This window comes from Ipomoea nil, unplaced genomic scaffold (genome assembly GCF_001879475.1).
Source record: "Ipomoea nil cultivar Tokyo-kokei standard unplaced genomic scaffold, Asagao_1.1 scaffold2144, whole genome shotgun sequence".
Lineage (NCBI taxonomy): Eukaryota > Viridiplantae > Streptophyta > Magnoliopsida > Solanales > Convolvulaceae > Ipomoea > Ipomoea nil.
In genome coordinates, this window is record NW_017618572.1 from 3157447 (window position 1) to 3180856 (window position 23410).

Genomic DNA, 23410 nt, shown 5'->3' on the forward strand with positions numbered 1-23410 from the left:
TCAACAATTGCAGCATCCAAATCAGGCCTATGCAATACCATAACATCATCATTATCTTCCAAATTAGAACCTTGAATGGTAAAGCCAAAATTTTCGTTTTCTTGACACGGTTCATCTCCTACATCATCATCAGGGAGATCATAGAAATCACGAGGCTTTGTCTTGATAACAACTTGCCAATTAGGTTCCTTAATATCGCTTACATAGTAAACCTGCTCAGCTTGAGAAGCTATAACATATGGTTCATCAGTTTGCAACTTCCGTGTAATATTGACCATAGGAAACCCAAAATTGTCAACTTTGAATCTAGTTTTATGATAAACATCCCACTCAGTCTTAAATAAAATAACATTATTTTCTCCATGGTAATTTAACTGTATGATATCTCTTAATACACCAAAATAATCCAAGTTGCCAGTATCTGCATCACATTTCACAAGAATTCCACTATTTTGCAATTTTAGTTGCAAATCCTTGTCTTTTGTATTAAACCTCCAGTCGTTGATAAGTATGCTTTTATAGTGATAAATACGCCTGTCTGGCCCATAGGCTAAACGCAACCATTGATCAGTGATTATTTCACTTCCTTCATCTCTTGTATGCATTCACGCCCTGCATGCATTCTTGTACAATATAAGCCTCAGCAATTGATCCTTCTGGTCGTGCCTTGTTTCTCACATATGACTTCAGTGGACGCAAATATCGCTCTATTGGATACATCCATCGAAATTGTACGGGTCCACCAAGTTTAGCCCCAGTCACAAGATGAATTGTTAAATGCACCATTATGTCAAAAAATGAGGGAGGAAATATCTTTTCTAACTTACAAAGTGTAAAAGGAATTGATTTTTCAAGTCTCTCCAAATCATCAATACGCAAAACTTTAGCACATAACTCTCTAAAATATGTGCACAACTCAATTAAAGCTGCACATACCTCTTTACCTAGCAAACCACATATAGCCAAAGGGAGATATCTATGTAAAATCACATGACAATCATGACATTTCAATCCAAAAATTTTACACTCAGTGATTTTCATACATCGAGATATATTGGATGAATAGCCATCTGGAACCTTTAGATCATTTAAGAATTGACAAAATCTTCGTTTTTCTTCTTTAGATAGTGTATAACATGCAGGGTGAAACACATACTTGTCATTACCTGTGGGAGTTGCATGAAGCTCAGGACGTATATTCATTAATTCGAAATCCAAACGAGTGTGTATAGTATCCTTTGTTTTCCCCTCAATGTTCAATAAAGTTCCAATTATGTTATCACACACTTTTTTCTCAATATGCATGACATCTAGATTATGCCGTAATTCAAGTGTTCTCCAATATGGGAGTTGGAAAAAAATACTTTTTTTTCTCCAATTTCCAAGTAAAATAACATCTCTGCGTTTCCTCTTCTTTGAATTTTTACCGAAAGTCACCTGTTTAACAAAAATTTTAATGTAAGAGATCAAAAATTAACAAGCATAATACAAATAACACATGAATGCGTAAAATAAACTAAACTTCACCTGAGAAAATTGATTGTACTGTACAAGAATATCATCACCTGAGAGTTGTTTTGGTGCACTACGATTTTCTTTGGTACCATCAAATGCTTTACCATTTTTTTCTCCAAGAATGCTTAGTTGGTAAAAAACGACGATGACCAAGATAGCATGTTTTACGCCCATTCTGAAGCCTACGAGAAGATGTTTCAAGATTGCAAGTAGGACATGCCAATTTTCCTTTAGTGCTCCATCCCGATAAATTACCGTAGGCTGGAAAATCATTTATGGTCCATAAAACAACTGCATGTATCTAAAAATTACTCGCTGAAAATGCATCATACGTCTCTACACCTATCTCCCAAAGGCATTTTAAATCATCTATCAGTGGTTCTAAGTATACATCAATATCATTCCCAGGAGCTTTAGGACCAGGAATCAAAAGTGAAATCATGAAATAAGGATCTTTCATACAAAGCCATGGTGGGAGGTTATAAGGAACTAATACAACTGGCCATACACTATAAGCAGTGCTCATATTTCCAAATGGGTTAAAACCATCACTTGCTAAACCAAGTCTAACATTACGTGGGTCTATTGCAAAAGAGGGATGCACTGCATCAAAACGTTTCCAAATTGGAGAATCAACCGGGTGTGCCATAGACTCATCATTACATAACTTTTCTTTATGCCACCTCATGCGTTTAGCAATAGTAGATGACATGTACAATCTTTGCAAGCGTGGAATTAAGGGAAAATATCGCAAGACTTTCTGTGGAATTTTTTTCCTACAATCATGTTCATTGCCCATTCTCATGACTTTCCCATCATTCTTCCATCTATGTTCACCACAGGTTGGACAACAACGAGCATTCTCATACTTATTTATGTAAAGTACACAATCATTTACGCAAGCATCTATCTTCTCATAAGAAAGGCCTAAATCTTGAGAAATTTTCTTACAATCATAAAATGAGTTGGGAACTTTGTTACCTTTAGGAAACCACTTTTTCATTATTTGAAGCACTCCATCAACAGTATTTGCACTAATCTCATATAGACATTTCCAATTCAATAGTTCAACAATGAATGACAATGTGGAAGATTCCTCACAGCCAGGATATAGCTCTTGCTCCAATTCTAGCAATAATCTATAGAATTTAGCAGCTTCTTTATTTGGACTAGTAGGATTATCTCTAGGAGCATCAACTCCTTCATTTTGACCATTGAATTGGTCAAAATACTCTGTGTTGCCACGTCCAAGATCATGTAACATATCACACATTCCATCATTAGTATCACTTGTATCTCTCATCATCATCATCATCTTCTTCTTCATAGTGTAGGAAATCTTCTCCGTGATGGTACCACTGCTTGTAATATTTGTTTATCCCATTTAACATCAAATGTTCATATTTTATTTGGTTTGTCCTAAAATAATATTTCTACATTTTTTACATGGACAACGAACATCTTTCCCTTTATCAAGATTTCTATACGCAAATTCAAGAAAGTCCTTAACTCCTTTCTCATACTGTGGCAATGATCTATCAGAAATTTCCATCCAAGTTTTATCAATAGCCATTATCCTAAAACAAAAATTATATATTAAAAAGTTATCAATGACCTAGTATAATAAATAAATAAATAACAAATCATGAATACACTCAAGACACTCTGCTCCGTTAATCTGTTAAAGGGGCACTATTTTGAAGCTATAACACTGGTACTTCACCATTTGAACATTTGATTACAGCCAAAATATTTGTACTTTAAGTGTTCTCTGCACATGATTTTTGTGTTAGCCTTTTCTATTTTTGAGGTTCAAATTCAAGCCTAAATATGTGCTTGTTCTACCATCACTATGGCGTCTTCATCTCTAAATTCGATTCTAAAATAATAAAATAATCGGATGGCTACCCTAACGATATTAGCCGATTATTTGTACATTAAGAGCTATCCAATATAGTACATACAATTTTTACAATATGTTCGTATATATCAAATTTATAACATTAAATAAATTATATATAATTAAAAGTTGGTTATTAATTGGATCAATTAATCGAATTAGTTAAAATATAATTTAGTTTGGTTGATTAGTTAACAATTTCTCAAAATAAAAATACAAGTTAGTTTTATCAAATATATAATATAAAAAATAGTAATCATAATAAAATATTAATTAATTCGGTCAATTAATTGAAAAAAAATCACAATATATAAGCATAAAATTAATATCACCCAATATATAAGCATAAAAATCACAATATATAACATTAAAATCACAATATATATAATTCGGTCAATAAAATATTGGTTTGGTTGCTTAGGTAACAATATCACCCACACGGTAATTATATTTAATTTAAAATTAATCAAATTATTGAACAAGTTTAGTCTTTTTTGTTATTTATTTATATTACCAAAAAACTAATTATTTAAAATATTAAGCATTTCCAAATATTTCTTATTGTTAACTATTGTTTTTTAGTAATTATTTAATAAATTTGGAAAGTAAATGATAAAAAAGATGATGGCGCCCTTTTTATTTGGTTTCAGAGATAATTGGCGCTCATCTACTAGGTTTTTATTAGAATGTTTATTTCTTTGTATATATAAACTTCAGAATTCCGCCAAAAATATTCATAGTTCACCACTCAGAAGCAAAAACTGGTGTAGAGAATTCCATCTCCTACATCATCATCAAGGTATTTTTTTTATTTAAAACATATATATTTACATGCTTTTGTTTTTGTCCACATACTCGTCATTCTTGATTGCAAAACATGTTTTTGTTCTTCGAGCTAGTATATATATTCAGATTTGTTCTTGATATGTAGAACATACTTGGTTTTCTTCTTCGATTGTATATATTTAGATTTATTTTTTATCTGCACTACATACTTGTTTTTGTTCTTAGATGTATATATAATTGATGAACCTTGTAGATTTGATGATGTCTGGGAATGTTTTTTTTTTTTTTTTGAAGCAAAATATCAAGATCTCAGACTTTTCTTATTCTAAAAACAGGGAACAAAATCCATTCTAATTTGTGTACTGCAACCAGCGACTCCAACGAGTTTAATAACTCAATTTTTTTTTATAGACAAATTTGTAGTTTAATAACACTTTTCAAAATCCATTATAAATACACTTTGATAGAGTCTGGGAAGGTTTTGAGTTATGAGTTTTGGTAGACAAATTTCTATAATATAGTAATAATCTTATTTTAATTTATATATATATATATATATATATATATATATATATATATATATATATATATATATATATATATATATATATATATATATATATATATATATATATATATATATATATATTAATCGTGATTTATTAATAACTCAATTTTTTTTATTTATATATGTAGAATGGTCAATCTTAAAAGATTGAGATCAAGAACAATTTTAAATGATAAGCATATTACTAATGTGGTGGACGAGCCTCAAAACAATGAAGTTTCTAATCAACAACTCAATGGAATAGTTGAAGCATCAAACATTGCACTTACAGTAGAAGAACATGTTATTGGTGGCTCAGGTGATGTGATTGTTTAATTTTTTTTAGTTTAAAATTTAATCTTCTTTTTATATATAATATGGTATACTTATATATTGTTTTTTTTTTTTTAATTTCACTGTAGGAAACGAAACAATTAAAAAACGTGGTCGAGGGAGAACAATCAATGCAGGACTTGCCAAGAAAAAAGCTAGAGGCGAAGAAATATGTATTCTATTTCCTCCACCATACCATAAGGTGTGTGGTAAAGATGCTAATTTGTTCAAAGTTGAAGTGACTATGTGCATTCGGCAATTTGCACCGCTTCGAGTCTTTAGTTGGAAAGAGATTCCTAACGACGATGTCAATACAATGTGGATATTTTTAAAGGTAAGACTAAAACTTTAAAAAATTTAAATATTATATTAGGTTTGGAATAAAGTTAGAATTACTTGTTCAAATTAATGAATTTATATGCTTTTATATATGACTTGCAGGACAAATTTAATTTGTCGAATGATGTGCAACTTCATGTCATGAATCAAGTCCAATTACAATATAAAAGTAGACATTATCTTTTACGTAAGAGCTATCTAAAATCTAAAGATTGTCCAAATGATGTCAATGAAGATGATTGGAGATGGCTAATTGAAAACAAATGGGAGACTCAAAAGTTTAAGGTAATTTGAATTTATAATTATTATTTTATATTATAATTTTAATTAGTAGATATAGTTGTCCCAATTTGTGGTGTTGTATGTCTCTTGATTCTCTTCTACTTAATTTTTTTTATTAATAATAACTTTTTTTATATATAGGACCAAAGCGAAAGAAACAAAAATAATAGAGGAAATCAAGTGATCAAATCAGTTAGTGGTACAAAGTCAATTGTACAAATTGCATATGAGATGGTAAAGTAAATTATTTTTAATAAAAATTGAAGTCATGTTTTTTATGAATAAAATTTGTAGTTAATTATTTCTTTATGTTATCTTTATTCTCTATTTTACAGAAAGACAACGATTCTGATGAATGGCCAGATGCTGTTGAAGTTTGGAAGGCATCAAGACAAAAATCTAATGGAACTTGGTCCGTTCCAAATGGAGAAGAAATCATGGTATGAAAATTATAGTCATATAAATGTTGTGACATTTCTTAAATTAATTTACTCAATTATTAATATTTATCTTAATTGTAGAATAAACTTCAAGAAGAGGGAGAGAAGAATAAAGAAAAGATTTCAGCTGCACCTCTACCACTTGTTGAGCATTTTGATTTGGTATTAAAAAGAAAGTCAAGCTATGCACGTGGTTTAGGTCTTAAGGGTATAACTTCAAAAGCCCAAGAGAAGATTCTTCTTCAAGCAGAAATAGAATCTTCAAAGAAACGTGAAAAGAATTTAGAAGAAAAAGTTGCAAAATTTAAAGAAATCGCACAAACAGCTTTAGACAAACAAGCTGCTGAAATCAAGCAAATTTTTGCTCACTTAGCAAGCAATCAAGGACTTCAAAATATGCTAAGCAATGCATCTCCATCAACTACCTCAAGTGAAGAATAATTAAGACATTTTATTTTAAAACGTTTTTATTTGAATTCAGTTGTATTTCTTATAAAGTATATTTGTTAGACAATGATGTCTTTATATATATATATATATATATATATATATATATATATATATATATATATATTTTAATTTAACGAGTAACATTTGTTGAATGCATTATTTTATTTCAAATAATAATTAAATTAAAAACATTTAATTATGACAAGATTTTGAAATAAATAATTTTAAAGTTTGTGCATTTGACTAGTATTATTTGGAAAAATAATTGTGACCAAGTAATGGTCACTTATAAAAACATTAAGATTGACAATAGTGACACTATTTCAACTAATTTTAGTGACACAAATTTCACAACTAATTTTCAGTATTTTAGTGACAAATATGTTGCCACTATTTTCAAAGATATTAGTGACAAAGATGATGGTTACAAGAAATTGAATTGTTGTACGACTTTAGTTACCACTAATGAGTGTTTTAAAGTTAACTTCTATTGTCACAAATAAATACAATATTTGTTACCATGATTGTTGTCACAACAAAGTAATTGTTGATACCACTTTTTTGGTCACTGATAATCGTTTTTGCGTCAAGAACAATTCTCACAAATAAGTACAACTATTGTGACTAAAGTGTTGTCACAATAAAATAATTAATTGCCATGATTTTAGTTGTCACTATAACAATATTTTGTAATAAAATATTTGGTCACAAATTATACATTTATTGTGACAACTATCGTTATCACTCAAATACTACTTGTAATGAAAGTAAATATTGTCACAAATAGTGAGTAATCGTGACAACATTTCAAAAGTCGTCACTACTACAATAGTGACGGAGGATATAGTGACGACTTTAAAAAATGGTCACTAATTTCAATAGTGACCCAAATTGATAGTTTCAGTGACAACTTCTGTTGTCACTAAATGTGAAAATTCTTGTAGTGAGTCTTCCAATTTGTGGTATGGTAGACTAGGTCATGTTAATTTTAATTCTATACATAGATTAATTAATATGAACCATATTCCTAATTTTCAAATTAACACAAATAACAAGTGTGAAATTTGTGTTGAGGCAAAATTAACAAAAGTACCTTTCAAATCAATTGAAAGGGAAACTGAACCACTAGAATTAATTCATAGTGATTTGTGCGACTTTAGATCGATACAAACGAGAGGTGGTAATAAATATTTTATCACGTTTATCGATGATAGCACACGCTATTGCTATGTGTATACGAATCCTTGGAAAAATTCACTCTTTATAAGAATGAAGTTGAAAACCAACTTAATCGAAAGATTAAGAAGCGTAGAAGCGATAGAGGTGGTGAGTACGAAGCACCTATTGGTGACTTCTGTGCTAGTGTAGGTATCATACATGAGTGCACGACACCTTACGCACCTCAATCGAATGGTGTTGCAGAACGAAAGAATCGTACATTGAAAGATATGATGAATGCGATGCTTATAAGTTCGGGCCTACCTCAAGGCATGTGGGAGATGCGATTTTGATAAGTAATTACCTTTTAAATAAGGTACCTCACAAGAAGCTCGATAAGACTCCTTATGAGCTGTGGAACGGTAGGAAACCTTCCTACTACCTGAAAGTGTGGGGGTGTCTTGCCAAAGTTTTGATGCCAACACCTAAGAAAGTAAAGATAGGTCCTAAGACGGTGGACTGTATCTTTATTGGTTATGCACATAACAGTAGTGCTTATCAGTTCTTAGTACACGAATCCCTTAAACCGGACGTACATAAGAACACGATAATAGAATCAAGGAATGCATCTTTCATTGAAAAAGTATTTCCTTGTAGGTCCAACGAGGGACCGAGTACGTCAAACGAACGTTTGACGAAGCTATGGATAATGATAGTGGGGAATCCAAGAAAGAACCCTAGCTCGAGCCGAGACACAGTAAGCGGGCGAGAGTTGAAAAGTCATTTGGCCCTGATTTTCTAACTTACTTGTTGGAGTATGATTCGGGTACTCTAACTTGTTTATTAGAAAATGAACTCGATTTTCTATCTTGTTTGATAGAGAACGAGCCTCGAACGTATGTAGAAGTTGTGACATTTATGGAAGAATCAATGTGGAAAGAGGCTATACAAAGTGAAGTGGATTCTATTCTACAGAATCACACTTGGGAACTTGTTGATCTTCCTCCGGGTAATAAACCCTTAGGATCCAAGTGGGTCTTTAAAAGGAAGATGAAACCGGACGGTTCCATCGAGAAGTATAAGACTAGGCTTGTAATCAAGGGTTACAGGCAACGCGAGGGCCTTGATTACTTCGACACGTATTCTCCTGTGACGAGAATAAACTCCATTAGAATGATACTTGCCATAGCCGCTTTGCGGAATTTGAAAGTTTATCAAATGGACATTAAAACCGCTTTCCTAAACGACGAATTAGATGAGGAAATATATATGGAACAACCCGAAGGGTTCGTGGTTCCAAGTCAAGAAAGGAAAGTGTGTAAGTTGGTTAAATCGCTATGTGGTTAAAACAAGCGCCTAAACAATGGCACGAGAAGTTTGACCATGCGATGTTAACTAATGGGTTTAAAATAAACGAAAGTGACAAATGTGTCTATGTTAAGGAAACGATAGACGACTATGTCATTCTTTGTTTATATGTAGATGATATGCTCATCAAGGTAGTAACTATCGGATGATCAAGTCTACCAAAAACATGTTAAATGCGAGATTTGACATGAAGGATATGGGTTTGGCTGATTTAATCCTCGGGATTAGAATCATTAGAAGACCTGATGGTCTTGTGTTGAGCCAATCACATTATATTGATAAAATCCTTGAAAAGTTTAACAAGGATGATGATTGAAAGACTAGGACGCCATTAGATCGTAGTATTCATCTAACCAAGAACCACATGGAGTGTATTTCTCAAGTAGAATATGCTCGGGTTATTAGTAGTTTGATGTATCTTATGAGTTGTACTAGGCCAGATATTGCCTTCGCGGTTAGTAAACTCAGTAGATATACGAGTAACTCTGGTGCCATGCACTGGACGACAATAGTGAAGGTTATGAGATACTTAGGTATACTTGGGACCTTGGACTGCACTATGGGAGATATCTTGTTGTACTTGAAGGGTATAGCGACGCTAGCTGGATATATGATATTAAGGACTCCAAGTCCACGAGTGGCTACGTGTTTACACTAGCCGGTGCAGCCGTTGCATGGAAATACTCTAAACAAACTGTGATAGCTAGATCCACGATGGAATCTGAGCTAATAGCCTTAGACAAATGTTGTGATGAGGCTGAATGACTACGCCATTTTCTAGAGGATATTCCTAATTGGGAAAGACCTGTACCTCCAATATGTGTGCATTGTGATAGTCAAGCCGCAATTGGGAGAGTACATAGTCATATGTATAATGGTAAGTCTAGACATGTGCGTCATAGACATAATACCATTAGACAACTTCTCACAACTGATATTGTCTCGATTGACTACGTAAAGTCAAAAGACAATAGAGCGGATCCGCTAACCAAAGGGTTATGTAGAGTAGCTGTGGAGAAGTTGAGACGAGGAATGGGTCTAAATCCCTTGGTATAAAGTTCTATAGTGGACACCCAACCTAGCTGGCACCTAGGTTCAATGGGACAGCTAAATTATGGAACGGAGCGTGTCACTGTGGGGGTCTCGAACTCCCTACCACTCCTCGTTAGAAACAGTGGCTCCCGCACAAGGTTAGCATGTTGATGCTTTAATGATTCGAATGTCGATTGACATGTGTGAGTATGCGGGATACTCGGAAAAGAATCACCTATGTGAGAGAGAAGTAAGGGTCGCTTCAAAAGAGAATTGGTGGGCACAATTCTTCACAAACTCTTGCAGAACCAGGAATGGTGACCCACGACCAAAACGGGCACAATCATGAGAACAAAGCAAGGTTGGGAGGTTCCTGTGTGCGATATGTCATCGTCTACACAAACGGCAGTCGATTCAAAGACATCGTGTTTTACCGTACAGTCAGTAGAGTAAATATATCTTCACGAGGGAAGGTTCAAAGGGTGTGACCCTACCTATCCTATGTAGGGATCGACCATTGAACACAGTTGTTTCCGATTTTAAACTACCCCGAAAATCAATTTTTCATTCATGTGAGGGATTGTTGGAAAAAATAGCTTAAAATGGCATAAAATGGCATATTAAGTGGCTATTTTGTGGTACAATTATCAGTGGGGTTCACTTCCGATTTGGGTCGGGTCAAAGTGGATTCGAATTCTTCGTAGTAAGACGAAGATATTGATATATTGTACGCTCAAAACGAATAATGGGTGAATGAGATATTGATTCTCAAAGTAGACTCATTTGAGTTAGAAAATGAAGGGAAAAAGTGAGCTTTTGTCCCACATTAGTTTGGGAAGAGGATTTGCCCCACTATTTATACAAGAGCTCTTTTTAAATTTATTGATTGTATAGCATAGAGACTCTCTCTTGTGTCTGCCAATAAGGAAAAGAGCGATTTGTAGGATTATTATTTTCGGATTTTCCCACCGTATTACCCAACATGTATTATAGAGTATGATCCTGTTTGTCACCTAATTATATGTTTCTAGCTAACTGAGATATTTAGCTTACAGGTTAATTAGCAGTTACCACGAAGGTTACGTTAGGTTGCCAACCTGCGACTGTCGGCACGCATGCAGTTAATTAATAACATGAAATTGAAAAGACGGATATGATGATTGAGTTGGCGGGCGTCAGCCACGTGCAGTAGTTAGTAGATTGATAGTCACGTCGTGGCCCGGCCGGCCCCAAGGAACCAATTCCTCCATGTTTCATGTTGCAAGAAGACATGCATGCATCTGCCAATGACGTACGTGATGATAGATAGATATATAGGCAGTATGTACCTGCCCTATACTGTACTGATCAACCAGTTTCCCAACCCCGAATACACAACAGACATTATTTGAATTGAATTGAAGCTATCTAGCTTAGCTGCATGCAGATCAGATCAAGCCAAACTAGTTAGTGCGGTGGGACTCCGATCCGGGCATTAGTACAGTGCAGCAGTTCACCCTCTCCTCAGAACCTTGTAGGAGATCGAGATATATGAAAAGGCCGGCCGGAGCTCATCGACAAATGGGGATTCTTTAATCTTTATTCACATTTGACAGTAGAGAATTTGGCATTTCAATATACAAAGTACACCACACACTACATGTTTAATTTACATGTATAAACGTCCGGGTTGCAAAAATCCCGCCTAGGCACCGAGTAGGCCGTGGTTATTTCCCCCCTAGAAGACCGGCCGCCTAGACGCCCGCCTAGTGCTTAATTACTCGTCAATTTCTGTAAGTTAGCCGAGTTAACCCGACCGGCTTGACCTTGCTAATTTTTTTCATTTATATATATATATATATATATATATATATATATATATATATATATATATATATATATATGTGTGTGTGTGTGTGTGTGTGTGTGTATGTGTATAATATGACATATATGCACCTACACACGTGCACTGCTTTTCATTTTTGCCGTCTAGGCGCTACTCGGGTACGTACTGCTATAATCCATGGAATATAACAATTATTAAAATCATGCTTACAAGGATTTGACCCCTTAATATTCTTAATAAATAAGGTCATCCTACCACCTTATCAAGTACTCCTTCCGGATCATTTTATCTCATGTTATTTTTAATTCATTTTTCATAATGTTTTTAGTATTAGTATACAAAATTTATGTATTTAAAAACTACGCTACAAATTAAATACTATTAAACACAAAAAAAAAATTAAATTTAACAATAAGTAAAGAATATTAAAGAAAATAAATAAACAAAGAAAAAATAGTTGATTTGATCCATGCTTCTAAAATAAACAAAGAATAATTGCACTATTCGGTTGACTTAAGGACCAATTTGACATTTTTTATTCTAAAATATATTAACTAAATTGAACAAAACACAATAATACAGTTATACAACGATCTCATAAAGCATGTTGATAATCATATACAATTACTTCATTAATTGACTTACATAACATATTATATGTGTAACCTATTATTTACAAAATTTGAAAGCTGAGAATTCGTATGCATCACTCTTGTCAAAGAATTACTCTCAACAAGTTCCCAACACACCTTAATCATAATACATACATTACATAGCTCACAACATCATATAGTGCTAATTAAAGGTAATATTGAGCTTACAAGTGAAACCCCTTAACCAAATGGCACTTTCATCCCTAATAACACCACCCGCTATTGTAAGAACAACTATCCATGTGCACAATCATCAACGTTCAAATCTGCATGGGTAGCTCAGTTGGTCATATATAAGGGTGAAGTTTAGGAAAAATGATTAGGGGTCGAGTCTCACCAGTAGCAGTAAGGGGGGCTTCTAGGATTTATTACATCCTCTCAAATACTTTGTTAAGCCGAGTGACACAATTGGCAAACTTAGCCCACATTTCTGTTGAACATCGAGTATAGTGACTTTGCCACATTTAGTTCAAAACTTTCAAATTGACCACTCGTGGTCCATCGACTTTCAATTTGTTACTATTCGTGGTCAAAGTTAACCACCCATGGTCCTTCAACTTTCAAAATTTAACCAATCAAAATTTAACCAACTATAGTCCTACACTCCTAGTGGAAACACCACAACTGGTTAAAATTTGATAGTTGAATGACCATGAGTGGTTAACTTGGATCACGGATGGTAACAATTTGAAAGTCGAAGGACCACAGGTGACAAATTTAAAAGTTTAGGACTAAACGTGACAAAATCACTATAATCAAAGGACCCTGAATGATATTAACTCTTTTTTTTTTTAATAGTTAAACTAATTTTAAGGGATCCATTTTAAACCTATCAGTTTATTAAAAAAAAAAACAGTTTAACAAATTTCATTTAATTTCTAACGGTATTGCAATTGTATAATTTTCTTGACCAAAATTAAATAGAAAAGTATTTGTCATGACATATCTAATGAACAATTATGGTAATAAAATTTGTACGTCATGAGGGATATGCCCCTAATGAGTTGTTATATCGTGTACTATGTGTATTTTTAGTATTGGAATTATGAACTTTTATAATATAAATTGTGTTTTTAAGTCAAAACACATAACAACTGTAGAAGGGAATTTGTAAATACAATAGAAGGTCATCAAATCTTAATCTGTTAATATTGTGTGACTGCAGTTTTGGAAAGGAACTTGTGAATACAAAACAAGGTAATCAATTACATACATATATGTTAACATTGTGTGTTCGTAGTATACAAATTGTGAGCTTTTAAAAGGTAATTAATTGTAAACATTTAATAGGTAAATTGTTAACATTTGGACTCGGGTCTACCTTGCAAGGTAGACTCGGGTCCACAAATTAATTTGCAGCCCCTAATATACTAGGCTCGGCCCAATGATGTAAGCATGGCAAATTATACTGTGCAACCGTGTGCACCATGCATGGTGCACACTGTTGCAAAAACGACGTCGTTTTGACTAAAAACGCGCGTCCCACTTTAAAAAAAAAAATCAGTTTCGATTCCCGGCAACAACATTATGTTGTGCATAATTTGAACTATATATCCAGAATGAATGAACTAAATTTCCAGAATGAATGAACTAAAAATCCAGAATGAATGAACTAAAAATCCAGAATGAATGAACTAAATATCCAGAATGAATAAACTAAACATCCAGCATGAATGAAAAAAAATCAGTTTCGATTTCCGTCTAAATATCCAGAATGAATAAACTAAATATCCAGAACGAATGAACTAAAAATCCAGAATTATGCACTGACGGGAATCGAAACATATTTTTTTTTTTAAAGTGGGACGCACGTTTTTAGTCAAAACGACGTCATTTTTGCAACCGTGCGCACCATGCATGGTGCACACGGTTGCACAGCATAACGATTGTGTAAGCATACGCACTCAAGTTGGAGGATTAGTCCACTGGCAAATTATGTTGTGGAACTGTGTCCACCTTGCAAGCATACACACTCACCTTGCAAGGTGGACACGGTTCTAAACTATCATAATTGTGAATATAGAGTTCAAAAATTATGAACATAGCCTTTAATTTTTTATTTTTTTTTAAATTATGAACATAGAGTTCTATAATTATGAATATAGAATTCTGTAATTGTGAATATAGAGTTCAATATTTGTGAATATGAAGTTCAAAAATTATGAACATAGAGTTTTATAATTATGAACATAGAGTTCTGTAATTGTTAATATAGAGTTCAATAATTGTAAATATGAAGTTTAAAAATTATGAACATAGAGTTTTATAATTATAAACATAGAGTTCAGTAATTATGAACATAGAACCGTGTCCATCTTACAAGGTGGACACGGTTCCACAGCATAACAATTGTAGTCCACTAGGTTGGCGGTCAAGCACAATTTGAACCTGACCAACGATCTAATTAACTTTGGTTTTCTTGATCAAGTAGTCCAACCCATGGCTCTAGATGCAATATCTTGATTGAAATTACATGAATTGTTGACCTTACTTTTGGGCGAAGGGAAACACGTAATCACTATCTGATGGTGTGTATTGATTATTAAATAAAACATACTTTTGTGTAATAGCTCAAAAACTACACGGAAGAAGTAAACTCACTGGGAAGATCACGTGCATGTGACTGGCTTAATTGACTGAGAGAATGTTGGCAAGAATTGAATTTGTAACCTTAAGTACAATAATTATGCTTTAACTACTCGCCCATTCCTTTTAGAGCTTGTTGACCTTATTTTGACACACTAACTAAGAGCATCTACACTAGTAGATTTTAGGAGGTTTTTGGTACAGTAACAATCATGTGTATTATTTTTGAACAAATGTGGAGTGAATTTTTTTATTTTTGGGTTTTTTTTTTCTCCTGCAAGGAGAGGTTCTTGGTTGGGGACCACTGACTGATAAAGAAAAACAAAGCAATAATCTGCAATTGCGTGATGCAGACGCAGAATTGCTCACGCCAGCTGTTGAACATTTTTTTCCTACGTCAGATATGACACGTCAAATTTTTTTTAGTATATTTTATTTTTATTTATTTTTTACTTTTTCCTTTTTCTCTCTCCATCTCATATCTCTCCTAGTTGTCTTCTTAAATACCGTGCAAAAAAAAAAAAAAAAAAAACAAACTACTATAGATCCCTAAGCATCATCTTATTTGAACATTATTTGTATACCAACAAATCATGTGCATGTGTTATCAATTAATTACATATTAATTGGGGTAGTCAATTCTCCAATCATGATGTGAGAGCCACACTAGTCTAGCATATATACTATCATATACAAACAAAGAACATCAAGAATTAATTTGAAGTAGTAGACCTTATCTATGCTTGAAATTAAGTCATAATTTGTGTTGTTATATGACTAATTTGTATCTAGTGGGGTTTCACATCTAAATTTGATGGAATATCTCTATTTTTATCATCATATAACCTAAGTTTACTATCTAGTTGAAACTTGAAAGTTAAAAAACTAGTATTATAGCATAAATTGAGAAATATAATTTCTAAGTTTGAAAGTTGTAGGTAAATGGTCTTTCAATTATTAAAATTGGAGATAATTACAATTTTTGCTCATTGGTACAAACTAGTCAAGCTAATTCTTTAATTATAGGTTTTCAAAAAAAAAAAATCTTTAATTATAGAGTTAACTAATGTGACATACAGTCACACGTGTTTGGCATGTTATGAGGATGCATGACATATTTTGCGAAATAGTTACATGTGATTTTGAGGACATTAAACCCAGATAGGTCTAAAGTCACTCAATAATTTCACTATTTGTATTAGTTGTCATAACATGTACAAAATTCAAAACAAAATAATAAATGTCGTGACTAGATGAATCAAAATAGCATAATTAGGCTATTCTTGCATATTTTAATAACTAAAAAAGTGCAATTAACCTACTAAAGTACGAAGAAAAATAATTATTTAGTTAGCAAAATCAATTGTATGATTTTTTCCTCTAATGTTTATAGTAATGAGACCAGTTAATTATAATTTGTAGTGAGACAAAAAGATTGATATATTGTACGCTCAAAATGGATAATGTGAAATTGATTCTCAAAGTAAACTCATTTGAGTAGGAAAATGAAGGGGAAAAGGCTTTAAAGTAGCATTTGTCTCACATTGGTTTAGAAAGTATGTTTGCACCACTATTTATACAATATTCTTTTTAAGTTTTATTGAATTGTATAGCATAGAGGCTCTCTCGCGCGCGCAGGCTTGACTCGTGTACGCTTGGGTACCTCATCTCGTAAGTACGATTCGGGTAGCGACCTTTCTGGGTTTTAATTCATCAGAGGAATTAATTACAATTTTGAATTACAGAATTAATTCTCAGCTTAATATCAATTTTAAATGCCATGATTAAAAGTTATTTAATCCTTCAACTCTTATATAAGTTGTAGTTCAGCAAGTGATTTGATATACTGAAATCTGTAGCGTTTTTCTTTCTCGAAACCATGTTATTCTTCTTTCTTGCCATATGTGCTCTTCCCACGCTTTTGTTCGCCGGGTTCTAAATTTGAGTGCTCATAACTTAAAACCGTAATACGTATTATCCTGAGAAACCTAGGAGGCAACGCTCCTGACACCTTTGGGAGGCAGCAAATAAGGTTTTAAGGAAAGAGTGCTTCGCTCGACTTGTACTAAAAACCTAACCAAAAATCCATTCATCCCTGTGATTGTAGGCTCGACTTGCACACACACACACACATATATAAAATCATGTGAGAACACTACTTTAGGTGAGAACGTGTAGTCATTTCTTGGCCTTTGATTTTAGCAAATCTAATGATTGTTATTTTTTGTATTTTATATTATTTATTTGGCTGTTTTTAGTCTTGGCAGTTAATTGGCCGTGCAGACACAATCACCAATTTTAGATTAAATCATAGCCGTGCGATCCTTAAAATGAATGGTATGGATTAGACTACACATCCTCACCTAAAGTAGTGTCCTCACCACACCAACATACACACACACACACATTCCAATGCTCAATGTGTATTTTTAAATTAGTGTTTCAGAATTTATCAAAGTATCATAGCGCATATAAATGCAAGATTATCAATTTTTTTCATAAAAGTAAATATTTCAAGAATTCATAACTATGACTTGTGGCATAATTTTTATAAAAATAACTGGTGCAATAATAGTTTTAGAGGGAAATACCCTCACTAGATAGTACGTACCCAAACTTAATTTTTACAACACAAAATCCTGTTAGTGATTTAATCTAGTCCCCTAGTGTGCTTCACTGCAATTTTTGTGCCTTAGCGCAGTATACCTTCAAAAATAGAACCAAATTATTCTTCCCCAAAAAGACAATGGCCCTGTTTGGTAAAATGGCTGTTAGCTGATAACTGTTAGCTGTTAGCTGATTGTGTTAATTAGAGGGTATAAATAGTTGATAACTTTAGCTGATTGTAGAAATGTGGTTGGTAAATTAGCTGTTAGCTGATAGCTGTTTGGTATAATTTCTTTTCTCAAAAAGCTAATTGAAAAAATTGCTTGGAGTAGCTTTTTGAATTTTAGCCTTTTGGAGTTGCAAAAAGTTAATTAACCAAACATTTATATTGATATTTTAACTAAATCAAACAATTAATAGTGGTCAAATAAGCCAAAATTGACCTATAGGCCAATTTTTTACCAAACAGGGCCAATGATAATATGCATAGTTTCTCATTAGTGTTGAATATATAATGTAAATTAGGTATATCGTTTGATAAATGCCCAATGCGTGTTCTAATTAGAGTTCTACTACATGTACTTCCAAATCTTACTCCCTCAAATTTTACTCCATGATGTGGCCGGCATTGATATGCTATTTTCTTCATGTGGGTCTCTGTAAATGTGTCTGCATCAAAATTTTAAGTGTGAGAGTAAAAGTTAGGACTAGAGAATGGGAGTACAGATAATATTTTCCTTCTAATTAATCGATCAAAGTTGATGTTAAATTTTATATTGTATTTTTTAATACACTCTAACATATTCATAATATATGTTTTAACAATTATATCAATTTTGATTGCAATTTTGATTGGGATGAAGTTCGAACCTAAGACTTTCCTTATGAAAATCGATGAGTAAGTTAAGAATAATAAATAATTAATAAAATATTTGGTTAATAAAGTTTACACTACGGAATGCATGCGTATTTTTTTTTTTTTTAAAAAAGTAAATGATATAATAGAGGGTAAAATAAGAAAAAAAAAATATTAAAATCAAAATAATTGAGGGTAAAGTAGGTAAAGTATGTGGCTAACTTTATTGACTCTGTTTGTATTTGTAAATGTAGATATATTTTGGAAAGAAAGTTAGAAAACACAAGCAAAAGTAGAGAATGGGTATGTCAAAGATCATTTCCTAATTGTATTATGTTTATATCTTATATATTATGAGTTGAATTTAAAAGCCTAAAATTTGTATATTTATATAAAAAAATTAGTATTTCAAATTGTGTGTTTGTGTTTTTTTTTTTCTTAATAATTTAAGTTTTCCGTCCTTGTCGGATTATATTTTGTATATTTCATGAATATGCTCTTAAATTTATGAGAATTGTTAAATTATATCGTTGAAAATTTTTAAGACTTCTCATCTCGATAAATAAAGTCTTTACGTTGATGATGTCAAATTGCAAAATGGAGAGGAGTGTTTTGCATAAATTGTAAAAGTTAGAGGGCATCTTTTCAAATTTAGGATAATATTTTAAATGTATAGAGCACAGAGGTGTTCAATCATTCGAAAATAAAATATTACTAACACAAAATAATTAATAAATATAAAATTGAAGGAAAAGAAAAGGCACCATCTCTCTGCATCGCAGTCACACAAGGCCTGCAGACCCCCATTTCCCTTTTTCTTTCTCTTCATCTTCTTCCTCTCACTAAACTCTCTCTCTCTCTCCCTTTCTCTCTCTCTCTCTCCCTGTTTCTCTCTCTTAAATTGACTCTTCCGACTTCTCTCAGATCAGGTTTGTATCTTCCCCACGATATTGATCTAGCTTTCTGTGTACTGAAAATTCAGTGAGTTGTTTAAAATTTTGCACTTAGGGTTTCTTCTACAGATGCATACCCTTGTAATACTAGATGGGTATGTGTTTTTTGAAGTTGATTGTGAGTTTAGTCGGTATAAAGTGAACTCTTTGCCGTTTATGCGGTGAGAAGTATGAGGTTTTGGCGATTTCAGATCGATTCAACTGTGGGGGGTCTAATGGAGCTCGATCTGGTAATTGGGGGTTGATTTGAATCCAGCTTAAGATTTGTTTGGATCTTTTTCTGAGGATAGAATCAGCTCAACTGGGCAACTTTTTTGCTAGTTGTCAGTTTGGTATAGGTTACTGGATATGGATTTAAAGTTATTTTCTTTAAAATAATTTCGTGTCAAAGCAGTTTTTCCCTTTACAGTGCAGAATCAAAAGAATTGGTAGAGATGGTAGAACTATTCGAGCGGTTGAAATGAAAATTACAAATACAATAATGCAATTTGTGCTGTATAACTTTTTTTTTTTTTTTTTTTTTTTTTTTTTTTAGGTTCTGATGTCTTGCCCTATATTATCTTACCAGCTAGAAGAAAGTGAGTTTGAATTCATATCCTAGGACTATATTCAAATAGTTTTGTAAGCTATTGAACTGGTAGATAAGTTGACAGGTCAAGCTGATTCGAAACAGTATTAAGAAAACAAAAGAACCTTAAGCTGGATTCAAGTTAAATATGGAGCTCCAATAGATCTTGAGTTGATGAAAGGTCACCGAGGACTTGGACTTTAATCATCACAAAAACCCAAAAATAGAACTTTATAGGTGACAATTATAAATCTTCAAAAGATTATCTTTGCTGATGATTTCTGAAATTACAGATGTTGGATTTTGTTACTGAATTAGTTAATTTTGTTTAAAGATCTGTGCTTTTTCATGTTTGCTCTCACATGTTAAACACATTAGGCTAACAACAAGGAAATGATTGGTGTTGGGATGATAATGATATTCATTCATTGTTTTCTTTTCTTCAAATTCTATTTTACTTATTCTATTAGTAGTACTTAGCCTACATAAGGCTGAATTTCTTGGATTATTGTGTTAAACACATGTTTAAATGATGTGCATTTATATTTTGCTTGTGATTCTTAATATTTGACTTACATTATCTTTGTGGTTGAGATATGACAGGCTAGCTATATTGGCTTTTTGGATTGTGCTAATAAAAGGATTAAAAGCAAATCTAGCTGAAACCCCAACAAAAAGGATGAATTGGTCAAATCCCAAGCCTGCTTGATCCGTAACGCTCTTTCTTCCTACTTCTGTTTGTCGTTTTGCTTGTGGTTAGTTATTTATTAACTTGTGTGCTATACAAAGTCGGAAAAGGATATGCTTAGATCATGCCACGTGATGATAATGGACTAAATTATAAAGTTTTGGAATTTGCCCCGTCTGTATGGTCTCCGTAACGGTTTGGTCATACAAAATTACTCATTACTTGAGGACTGAAAACACGTTTTTCTTTTGGCCATTAGAATACAAGGTCTTTGGGAAGGACTGATCCTTGATGCCCTTTAATATTTCTGTCACTTTTTCCTTGTAATAAGCTGCATTTTGCAAATAGATTATCATGAAATAATTTCTGTCAATTAGCTGATAGTGATGCAAGACTAAGATTAATATTCGTGAAGGCTGAGATCATACGTGATGGTGCAGCAGAAAAACAAGAACTACTGGGCATTTTACCTTTAGATGCCAGTTAAATAAGTTAAGCAAAACATATTAGGACGGCAACAACATAGATGGGGAAATACGCCAAAAAAACTTGAAGAGATGTACTAAAAGCACCAGCAGTAGGGAGCATAGGATGAGATAATTGCACATTTGCTTATAAATTATTTGTAGTTCAATGTCTGGTGACTATGAGTTTGTAAATAGTGGCCTAGTTACTGCCAGTTTACACTATAGAGGCTTTGGTTGAATAATAAGAAACATATAGTGAATGGTCGGCCATCAGAGGTGAATTGTAAGATTAGTTAAATAGGGAAGAAAAATAAGGGGATGGAAGCTGAAGCTACTTTATTCATCTTAAAAAACACAAATGCTATGTTTTTTTCCATGTAATTCTGGATAAGAAGATATAGAAGGTCCATATGAGAGTATACCTTTATGTCATTCTATACTCAACGACTAACTTTGAAGATTTCAGTAAGGTTAATGTTGATAATGGAATAAAGGAAAAACCTTTGGTTGTAATGATGAGTTTTAGTAAATATATTCCTTATTTATGTAAAATATTACATACTACTGCCATACAATTGATATGAAAATATAAGAGTTGTCTATATTTTACTTATCCAAAAAAGGACAAGAATCACCTTTATTTTATACCATATAGTTTCCTCCATCTATATTTTATATGACTATCTTTTGTTGTATTTCCCTTTTGGTGTTTGGTTAATTCTTTTCTTTGGTGAATTTTGCAGATCTAATTAAATAACAAGGCCATAATAATTGATTCACTGAAAAACCTGCGCTTCATTTGTGACCGATACAAATATGTCTGAGTTGCTGAAAAATGATTCTATCCAAATTAGAGAGGTTTGGAATGATAATCTTGAAAAAGAGTTTGCTCTTATCCGTGAAATCGTTGATGAGTATCCTTTTATCGCCATGGACACTGAGTTTCCCGGGGTAGTTCTTCGGCCTGTTGGCAACTTCAAGAACATTAACGAGTATAACTATCAGACGTTGAAGGATAATGTTGATATGTTGAAGTTGATTCAATTAGGTCTCACATTTTCAGATGAAGATGGTAACTTGCCTACATGTGGAACAGATCACTATTGCATTTGGCAGTTCAACTTTCGTGAATTTGACATGAGCGAGGATATCTTTGCAAATGATTCCATCGACCTGTTGAGGCAATCTGGCATTGATTTCAAGAAGAACAATGAAATGGGGATCGATGCAACCCGCTTTGGTGAGCTACTGATGTCGTCTGGTATTGTATTGAACGATGGTGTGCAATGGGTGACATTTCACAGTGGATACGACTTTGGGTACCTCCTCAAGCTATTAACCTGCAAGAATTTACCAGATACCCAGAGTGGGTTCTTCGATTTGCTGAATATGTACTTCCCAATAGTGTACGACATTAAGCACTTGATGAGGTTCTGCAATAGCCTCCACGGTGGGTTAAACAAACTCGCAGAGCTGTTGGAGGTCGAGAGAATCGGGATCTGCCATCAAGCTGGTTCAGATAGCTTGCTCACCTCTTGCGCATTCAAGAAGTTGAAGGAAAACTTCTTTAGTGGCGCAACCGAGAAATATGCAGGTGTTCTGTATGGTCTCGGTGTTGAAAATGGTTCTGACAATAAATAGACTTAAGGAGGAGGTAATGTACTTGTGAAGAAAAATAAGAAGATTAGAAGAGTTTATGTATGTTGAGTTGTGTAGAAGAACATGTATCATGTCTGTAAGAAATTTAATTGTGATCAAATATCTGTAACGACAATATGGATTTCACTAAGAGAGTCAGCTTCTAATTTCATTTCCATTTCCAATAGTTTTCCAATTTCCCCTCTCCTTTTCTTGAGGTAACTCCAGCCAAAATGACTGAAGATACAAACTTGTAACTACATGATCATGAGTTCGAATTCTAGTTTTCTTGGTTTTGAGTCAATCAGTTATAAGCAACTTATGTTGATTTATTTCTTTGTAGTTGTTTGCCAGTTAGGGTCTTATGATGGATTTTACCCGGTCCTTTACCGGTTAGAGTCATAAGACTGGGTTTTATC

The 23410-nt window shown here is 33.1% G+C and overlaps 1 protein-coding gene across 1 annotated transcript; it reads left to right on the forward strand.

The window, feature by feature from the left end:
- Positions 1 to 19439: 19439 nt before the first annotated feature.
- On the forward strand, positions 19440 to 23178 carry LOC109148806 (probable CCR4-associated factor 1 homolog 7). Its single transcript, XM_019296544.1, has 3 exons — positions 19440 to 19606; positions 20802 to 20910; positions 22097 to 23178. Exon 3 carries the CDS (start codon positions 22170 to 22172, stop codon positions 22992 to 22994), a length of 825 nt encoding a protein of 274 aa, XP_019152089.1. The 5' UTR covers positions 19440 to 19606; positions 20802 to 20910; positions 22097 to 22169; the 3' UTR covers positions 22995 to 23178.
- Positions 23179 to 23410: the final 232 nt, after the last annotated feature.